Source organism: Lolium rigidum, chromosome 1, assembly GCF_022539505.1.
Source record: "Lolium rigidum isolate FL_2022 chromosome 1, APGP_CSIRO_Lrig_0.1, whole genome shotgun sequence".
In the NCBI taxonomy this organism is placed as follows: domain Eukaryota; kingdom Viridiplantae; phylum Streptophyta; class Magnoliopsida; order Poales; family Poaceae; genus Lolium; species Lolium rigidum.
The window spans coordinates 52857533-52867644 of NC_061508.1; the positions used below are offsets into that span (position 1 = coordinate 52857533).

Sequence of the window (10112 nt, forward strand, 5' to 3'; positions counted from 1 at the left end):
GCTACCACCTATAAGTGACTTTGCTTTTTTGTTGTTTTGGTATAAACGCTAAGTTCCTTATGGTTCTTTGTTTTTTGCTCGAGGACGATCAAGTTTAAGCCTGGGTAAGTTGATGGTTGTGAAATACGCCATTTTTTCTCGCGTTTAAACCCTTATCTAAGTCAAGAAATTGACTAAGTTTACCTCTCAACTTGACTAACTAATGCAAAGATGTGCAATCTATTATATATTTGGATGCTCTGCAGGAAATCACGTCATAATGACAAATGGACCTGCAATTACTGAAGAAAAACGCGTCAGGAGCATGGCACAGTTGACTACGCTAGAAGAGGCGGTTCCAGGGGCTTTAACGGGCATCGGTACGGGCAAGCCCCGCTCGTACCGTGCACCCGTACCGTATGCCAGTGCATTACCGAGGTCAAACCCTATAAGTTTCGTGAAGGGACCGACGCTGAAAAGAGAGCCATTCGTCGCCAAACAGAGCCGCCATCCATCAGATCCATCTGCACCATGCCAAAGAAGATCCACCACCATAGTTCATCCATCCCATCTCCCATCTCCTCCATAGCCATTGCCATCACCATTGTAATAGAGATCTCCTTGAGAATTGATGACCATTGTAAGAATATTGTGATTTCAATCTAAGTATTTTGCACAATGATTTCTATCTTCGTATTTGATCTTGATATTATGTGTGAGTTCACGGGCTACGGGTTGGGGTGAATCCTCGCAGCGTTCATGTGCATCTAATATTATTATATGTGTAAGGATGGAATAGGAGTTTTGCAATCTTGTATCCTTATCTTTCTCGTCTCGATGATCCGCAGATACCCATATCATTCGATTTGATCAAGGAAAGATGCGGGATGAATGGAGAACGACGTGCTACCGCGAAACCTCAGTGACAGAAAGGTGAAAGTAACAGTACATGTTTAGTGATTTATTTGGAATTATGACACAATTATCTAGCTTAAGGCTTTGGTCTGTATTCATTTACTTAATAATTATTGTTGCTTGTGGCTGTAAGGACAGTGGTTGGACCATTAGGCTCTTGTCACCTCTAGCTTTAGGGACAAGAGTATTTACGGATGTGCTACTCACGAATCTCTTATCTCTATTTTATTTGTTACACATATGTGATTCAATTATATATATATGTATGCATAACTGCAGATGAAACCTCAACCCTGGCCTATTTTTATCATTGAACACAACCCCTTAAAAGTAAACTAGATATGTCCGGTAAACTGAAGATAAACTACACTAGAATGTATTGTAGACGTTTCCTTTACACCATTTTAGCAGCGCTTTCAAGGTTCGGTTAAACCTAGATCTTCTAGGAAAAAAGCTTATCATAGTACAATCTGTAATCCGGATCAAAAGTATCACTTATCCTCCTAGTTTATTAATTCCAAAGTTTATAAACTTTGTAACCTTGTTTGAGAATAAATAAAGCTTGTGGAAATGCTTTTTCCTAAAAAATAGTACTAACAAAATTCATAGATCGTAATAAAACCCCGATAAGTATTTTTCCATGATCACTGATACATCCATTTACCGATTTGTGTGATATCCTGGTCATGGGTTGGGCACCAGTGGAAACAAAAAATTAGATAAACAATGGAATTAAACCGGTATTTTCTAAAAAAATTGAACGATACATTCTCGTACAAATCTTCAAAATATATAGAGTTAAGGAGTGGAATTTAGTACAACAACTAATTCTGGTGACGGTGGTTAAAAGTTAAGAACGGGGATATTGACATAATTATTAGAAATAAACAGGTTCCACTTTTTTTTATAATTTGTGACACCCGCATCTTTTCTAGATGGCATGCCTATATTTAACATACAAAAAAGCACAAATATAATGGGAAAACCACTTTTTAACTTGGGAGCATATGCTTCTTGTACCCAAGAAAGCATTTGAAAAAAAAATCTGAACAAAAATTTGGCACGTATATGTCGACATTACATGTATGCACGCCAAGTTTCACGGAAAATAGATATTTTTGTGTCCTGCGTAAAAAAGATAAAGAAATGTATTCTGGAAAGGCCTTTTAAGCACCAAAATTTATCTTTTTTTTCACAGGACACAAATAATAAATAATGTCGGTTTTTCGCGAAACGACTTTATGAGCATATATAATGACAAAATGTACACGCCAATTTTTTTAACATTTTAAACTATGTTAAAAAACTATTTCAAAAACTAGGAGCATGTGCAAAAACGCCTCGTCGGTGATCGGAAAAACAACGGTTCATCCCAAATGTAATAAACTACATAAAGCTACATCTACTATCAACATTTCGTGACACGAAAATGACACCACAACATGGAGGAATCAAAATAGAGCAGCACAACACACATGTCGCAAAGTCTCAATAGGGAACAACTCATGCCAAGTGGCACACAAAACTCAATCTTAAACATGGGAAATGGCAACTCAAACCGAGAATCCGGATATTGCATCACCACACAAAAATACTCCATCTACCGTTCAACTTCAACGGAATGGAAAAAAAAGCGGCAGAAGCTATATTTTTTCTTCTCAGATTTTTTCAAACACAAGTCCATTACCCATTGGCTTTGACTGACGATAATAAAAAGGAAGAAAAAAGAGAGAAAAAGAAACGAATTTAAAAGGTGGCAAAAAATACTAAAATCAACAGCACACCAACCGAACTCTTTTTTTTTCTCTCCTCCTACCGCGCTTGCCTTTTTCTCTACTCTATATCTTCCTCCATTCCCCCCACACGCAAAAGCTTCCCTCCATGGGCACCTCCCCCTTCCCCTCATCCTCCTCTTCCTCTACCTCCCCCCACCTCCGCCTCCACTTCCCCGCCGCCGGCGCTTCCCCCCTGCGGCAGCAGAGGCAGCCGGACCGGATAACCTCGAGCCATGCTGCCGCCTTCTTGCGCGCCACATGCTCGAGGAAATGCCTTGGAGTTGCAGATCCCAACAAACGCTAGGATTAGGCGCTCCCCGGGGTCCCTTTTAGCTCCCCTCTAACGATTTGTCTAGTTCTTGGTGTGGCTTGGTTGCTGTTCTTGTTCTGTGATTTGTCGGTGTGCGTGTATTCGGGTACAGAGTCGTCTACTGAGAAATCAGGAGGTTTGGGCCCCCTCCGGCAGCCGATTTTTGTGCTTTTGCTGCTTGTATGGGAGTTCCCGTCGCGCGGAGGTCCGATTCTTGGAGTACCGACCTCGCGATGACGGACTGGGAGCACAGCGCCGACCTCGGCGGCCGGCCTATTAACGGTGGCCGAGGTGGGGCCACGGAGCAGCGCGGCGGTGGGCTGGACGGGCCTCCGGTGTCCCCGCCGGAGCGCGTCCCGACGCCGTCGTCGGCGAGGTCTGTCGGATGGCGGCGCTTCTCCTCGCCTGGCCCTCTCCGGTGCTCAACGCCAGGGTGAGTAGTTGACTTTAGTACATGCCTTGGAGAGCATAACTTATATCATGTTTAATTTAATGAAAATAAAATTTGTTGGTTGTAGGAGTATTAGTTATGATGACGGCGAGGACTCTGACCGGTATTTCTCCCCGGGTAGTGAACTTTCTCAAGATACATCTGATACGGACTCCATGAGCACAAGTATTAGCAGGCTGTACACATTCAGGCTGGCTTCGAGCCCGGTGCAAAGTCCTATGAAACGGCCGGGGCTAAATGGTCACCGAAACTCTGGCCATGGCTATGATGATCTTGATTTTTCTAGCTCAATGGATTCACCCAAGGGCGATGGCGAACAGAATGACAGCACCATACATCCAATTGACTTTGAGAGTAATGGAATATGGTTTCCTCCATCGCCGCAGCATGGTGGCGATGACTTTGAAAATAGTTTCTTTGAATACGATGATGATGACTATGACAACGCTGATGGGAGGAACTTTGGGCATGGTAACCATGACAGTGGCGGTAGTGACGATTTACCAGGGGTTGAAGGAAAACATAATATAGCTCATAAGGAGTTCTTGAGGAATGCTTTGCATGGGCATTTTAGGGCTCTTGTGTCCCAGTTGCTCCAAGGCCATGGAGTTGATCTCGTGGATAGATGGTCCGATATCGTATCCTCATTAGCATGGCAGGCAGCTACCTTTGTCCGACCAGACACAAGCAAAGGTGGTAGCATGGATCCAACCAGCTATGTCAAAGTCAAATGTGTAGCGTCTGGGAATCCCAACAATAGGTATGCACTATAACTGTATCGAGCAATTATTTGCTCTTTGTCATGATACTTCGGGAGCTAAATGACTATTCATCTGTTTGCAGTACTTTCATTAAAGGCGTTGTTTGCTCTAAGAATGTAAAGCATAAACGCATGGTGTCAGCGCATGAGAACCCCAGAATTCTTCTTTTGGGAGGAGCACTGGAACACCAAAAGGTTACAAACAAACTAGCATCCATAAACAGCCTTCTCGAACAGGTAAAGCCTGTCATTTTTTAGTTACAGTATATTTATCCAACAGCTTTTGGTATGTTCATGGTTGACTTGGAAAGTTTTACATGTACAGGAACAGGAGTATCTTAAAAATGCTGTTGCAAAGATAGTGGCCCAAAGACCTCATGTCTTACTGGTTGAAAAAAGTATTCCAATGTATGCTCAAGAGCTTCTTGCAAAAGACATCTCTTTAGTACTGAATGTCAAGCGATCACTTCTAGAAAGGATATCACGCTGCACAGGCGGCCAAATTGCTTCATCCATTGACAATGTCACTTCAGCTAGACTTGGACACTGCCAAGCTTTCTGGATTGAAAGAGTTTCAGAAACTTTGGCTCCAAAGGACTCACACAGAAAATCAGTCAAGACACTGATGTTTTTTGATGGTTGTCCAAGACGATTGGGCTGCACGGTAATGCATAAAACTGTCCATTGCCTTCCAAAGATCATCAATATTCTATGCCATGATAAATTAAGTGTCAATTCACATCATGTTGTTTGTTTCTAAAATCTTTATACACTCGTACTTCAGTTTTATACTTTTCCCCATTATGTTGCCCTTTCTGCTGAGTATTGCGAAGCACTTTGTGTTTTAGGTTCTCAAATGTTTTACCACTCTTTGGGCCTATTTATTTAGTCAGTCCTCATACAGTGTATGACTTATCAAATACAACTTTTATGACTTAACTAATAAACCAATATGTTTCTGCTTAGGTCCTTCTAAGAGGCACATCCTATGAAGAGTTAAGGAAGGTCAAACTTGCTTTACAATTTGCTGTATTTGCAGCATATCAACTATCACTTGAGACCTCATATCTTGCGGATGAGGGTGCAATACTACCAAAGATCCTTTCAGATCTTCCAGTTCCTCCACTTGAGAATTACATGAATGGTGGGAATAGTTCCTTAAGTAATCATACCCATGCTTCAAATGATATTCAAATCATTAGTGACAGAACTTCTGAAAATGGATGCATCATGCCAAATTTCCCTGATAGTTCTTCAGAATTGTTATCTACCAATCAATCTCCTTCGGAAAGTAACTTTCAGGAAGATTACACTGGTGGCGCTAATGGCACATCTTCTCATTCCCCAATATTATCTCTTGATAATGGTTGTATGGCACCTCTAGGCATAACTGTTCATAGAGATGCGATGGTTGGTGGGACTTCTAGAGTAGAAAATGACTTGGACAATGGTTGGCATCATATATCAGATGAAGAAAATGCAGGAGCAGCCATACATGATCATAACGAGAACCTTGCTGAGTATTTCCCAACATCTGATAATGCACAGAGCATTTTGGTTTCCTTATCAATTGCGTGCCCTCAGAGACGAATTGTGTGCAAGCAATCTCAGCTCTTGCGCATAAAGTTCTATGGTAATTTTGACAAGCCGCTTGGGAGATATTTCCGTGAAGATTTATTTAATCAAGTATTGTGTTCTCAAACCTATTAAGTTTTCTATTTGCTTACAAGCTGTCACGTGTACCACTTTATTAATATATTTGGTCTTTGTTGCCAGAGTTCATGCTGTGCGTCTTGCAAGGAGCCTGCAGAATCTCATGTACAATGTTATACTCATCAACAAGGCAGTCTGACAATCAGTGTAAAAAATCTTGCATCTGTGAAGTTACCTTGGCGGAATGATGGGAAGATATGGATGTGGCACAGGTGCCTCCGGTGCAAATCAAAAGATGGAAACCCTCCCCCAACAAAAAGAGTAGTGATGTCTGATGCGGCACGTGGACTTTCTTTTGGGAAGTTTCTCGAGCTTAGCTTTTCAAATCACACAACAGCCAATCGAGTTGCCTGTTGCGGACATTCCCTCCAGAGGGACTGTCTTCGTTTTTATGGGTATGTGGTAGATTTTTGCATTTGATTTTTAAAATTTTAGGGCCAATGTAAATGTTGGCATTCTCCATGAACAGGTCTGGAAGCATGGTTGCTGTCTTCCGTTATTCTCCTGTAGACATCCTGTCTGTCAACTTGCCGCCCTCAGTATTAGACTTTGCTTGTCCAATAGCTCAAGATTGGCTCATCGAGGAAGCTGGTGATGTATGTTAATTTAAATATAAGTTTGTTCATTTACTTCCTGTTTGGTCTAGCTTAAAGTTCAATCTGAGCGATACACCCAGCTTAAAAAAAAGCTGAAGCTCAACTAAGATATAAGTTGTGGTGAAGTGTTTTCTTGACCTTTGACCATCCCATCTCCCTACGCCGCACCATCCCGGTAATGCAACTGCTTTTTTGTGCTTCTCTATGAAGCAGTCTTGTGGGTTCTCTGACCATGGGTTCCCAAAGCAACTCTGTGGAGCAAAGTTAAGCTGGGACAAACAGCCGTTAGATGGATGCTGAAAATTCCCCTTTTGACATATTTTTCTGTGAAATTATAGCCCTACTTAAATGGTTGTTTTCTCTTGCAGGTAGCCAATAGGAAGGATAATCTTTACAGGGTGATTTCTGATAAACTTGACTGCATTGAAAAAACGGTCTCAGCCCAAGAAGACATGAGCGTGAAGGCAGGCCTGTATAAACATGTTGTTGATCTTAAGGATTTGATTAAAATTGAGTGGAAGAAGTATGATGTAAGTTAAACATTTACATGGTGATGTTAGTTGATTAAAATTGAGTGGAAGAAGTATGATCTTAAACATTTACTGTGCAGTAAGCTACATGATGTGCTGATTGTTGATTTCTTTTGCATGAATGTACACCATTTTCAGGTTTCAGGTGAAGAAACTATAGATGTTCTAGGCCTCAACCATGTGAGGCGAGAGCTTGTACTTGATGCCCAAGTATGGGATCGCCGACTGCACATGATGCACTCACTCACCAAGGAAAACTATCATACTATGGCAACTGATGCACCTTGTCCTAAGAAGCTTCCTGGAAGCTTATTAGAAGAGTCGAAGGCTGAGATTTCTAGTGAGCAGGAGAATATGCGGAATTCAGTAGAATATACTCACCCAAGTTTGTCCATCACAGATACCGGGAAACCATTGCTCAGAAGAGAACAGAGTGACACAACTCTGTCACATTTCGGGCTGGAAACCAATATAGATGAAGTATACCACCAGTCTGTTGAAGGCACTACTGGTTCTGCTGGTCTTCACTTTGTCTCGGGCCCATCTGAAATACAGAGTGATGGGGTGGTGGCTGATGAACTTAAGCTTGAGAAGACATTGGAGAAGTCGGAGTCTTCTGCATCGAATCTTTCTGATAGAATTGACTTGGCATGGACTGGCTCTAGTGTGGAGACACTTCCAGTCTTACCTACTGCTCTGATGAATGGTTCCTCATTCCAGAATGTCATGGCTCCAATCAGAATCAGATCATTTGATTCTGGAATCAATTTCAGGAATAGATTATCACCTGTTGACGATCCAAATGTCAGCATAAGAAGAGCTTATTCCCAAAGGCCTCCAAGGGCACTTGAGAGAACAGGCAGGGGTTTGTCCCCGACATTCACGAATACGTTGTCACTTTCTGGTATGATGGATGGCGAGGGTTGTATGCTTCTATCTCAAAGTGTTTTGGATGTTGTCGTTCCAGTTTATGATAATGAGCCATCCAGTATAATAGCCCATGCCATGACTGTTCCGGAATATCATAGTTTCGTGTTGCCATTGAATGAATTGGATGCCTCTGACCAATCTCAACCTAGAAATGGAAATGATTCCAAGGATACTCACTTGACAGTTTCTTTTGAGGATGAGGATTCATGTTCTGCAGAGAAGGCAAAATTTTCTGTAACATGTTATTTTGCAAAGCAGTTTGATGCAATCAGAAAAAAGTGTTGTGCACATGAATTAGACTACATCCGTTCTATGAGTCGCTGCAAGAGATGGAGTGCTCAAGGTGGCAAGAGCAATGCATACTTTGCCAAGACGCTCGATGACAGATTTGTCATAAAGCAAGTGACCCGGACAGAGTTAGATTCATTTGAGGACTACGCAGCTGAGTACTTCAAGTATTTAACAGAGTCTGTAACTTCTGGAAGCCCATTTTGCCTTGCTAAAGTCCTTGGTCTTTACCAGGTTTGTAACGCTCTAGTTTATTGTCATGGTTTGTAGTGTCTTGTAAGATCGAAACATGTTAACTTAACTGTGACTCATCAATGCACTAGGTCGTTGGCAAGAACATGAAAGATGGAAAGGAACTGAAGGTGGAGGTAATGGTCATGGAAAACATATTCTTCAATAGGAAGGTATCGAGAATATATGACCTGAAAGGATCCTTGCGTTCCCGTTACAACCCTGATACATCAGGAAACAACAAGGTTCTCTTGGATCTCAATCTATTAGAGACACTTCATACGAAGCCCATTTTTCTCGGAAGCAAAGCAAAAAGAAGGTTGGAACGAGCTGTCTGGAATGATACTTCTTTTTTGGCAGTAAGTTACTCTACTTACTATGTTATGTACGTCTGGAAGTTGCATAGTATGTGTATAACTTAACATTGTTGCCAGATTGGTCGATGATTTTGGTTAGTCAATGTGGCAAATAACACTTAAGTTATTACTTAATTGGCTACTTGGACGATGGATCTGGGTTGGCCAAGTCAGCAGACACCCTGTGTTAGCTGAAATCTTGATACCTAACATTTCTGGATGACAACTTCAATCTGAATGATTGTTCTCGTTAACTTTTGCAACGATGATATAGTTCTGCAAATATTGAAATCTCATTTGTGTTGCGCATTTCCTTTTACTCAGTCGGTGGGTGTGATGGACTATTCTCTCTTGGTTGGCATCGACGAAGAAAGCAAGGAGCTGGTGATAGGAATTATTGACTATCTCCGGCAGTACACCTGGGACAAACAGCTGGAGACTTGGGTTAAGGCATCAGGAATCCTAGGGGGCTCCAAGGACGGGCTCCCGACCATCATCTCTCCGGATCAGTACAAGAAGAGGTTCAGGAAGGCCATGTCAAAGTACTTCCTAACTGTCCCTGACCAATGGTCGCCTTGAATCAGCCACTTGATGCTATTATTTGCCTCTTCAAGTGCATGATGGGGTGACAGGAACTGGGAAGCGGCACATTATTTTCATCTTCTTTTTAACTTTGTTTTTTGTTAGGGTAGTTGATCGATCTGTGCCTTTTGTATGTTGTTTTTTGTTTGCAACTGGCAGGATCACCGGAAAAGGATTGGCCCAGGCTGTCCGTCCAGGCAGGCCTGGGGATCGATACATGTATATTTTATAATTTCCTTCAACATTGTAACATACACTGTAACATGAAATGGAAAGGAACTAAAATACTCTATGGGTTCCTTACAAGTGGGTTCAAACTACGTCATGATTGTCTTATTCGGATGGATTATTCTTTTGGTGAGGAGATGTCTATGGCCAGGTGGTTGTGGTGAATTCGTTGACGCTGTGTGCTTTATATTGTATATATACTCGCTGTTTTCTAGAAAAAAAAGTGACACACTTTAAACAAAAGATAAGAGGTGCCGCAAAAGTAAATAAAAAATATCAGCGCACTTTGATGTATTTTTAGGAAACTTCGATGAACTCTTTAGGGGAATGTTGTTAGATCAAGTGGGTTTTTTGCTTCTATCTTTGATGGGCCTTGCAGGAAAGCCCGCCATATAGAAAATAGGCCTGTACCAAACTCAAAGAATCAGATGGATATCAAACACCCCTCAAGTGCCAAGTCCTCTTTCC

At 41.7% G+C, this 10112-nt stretch overlaps 1 protein-coding gene across 1 annotated transcript; it reads left to right on the forward strand.

Moving 5' to 3' along the window:
• Positions 1-2814: 2814 nt before the first annotated feature.
• On the forward strand, positions 2815-9736 carry LOC124685346 (putative 1-phosphatidylinositol-3-phosphate 5-kinase FAB1C). Its single transcript, XM_047219698.1, has 11 exons — positions 2815-3412; positions 3498-4190; positions 4274-4427; positions 4516-4854; positions 5157-5876; positions 5967-6298; positions 6373-6499; positions 6868-7029; positions 7168-8481; positions 8571-8837; positions 9159-9736. Exons 1-11 carry the CDS (start codon positions 3162-3164, stop codon positions 9411-9413), a joined length of 4614 nt encoding a protein of 1537 aa, XP_047075654.1. The 5' UTR covers positions 2815-3161; the 3' UTR covers positions 9414-9736.
• Positions 9737-10112: the final 376 nt, after the last annotated feature.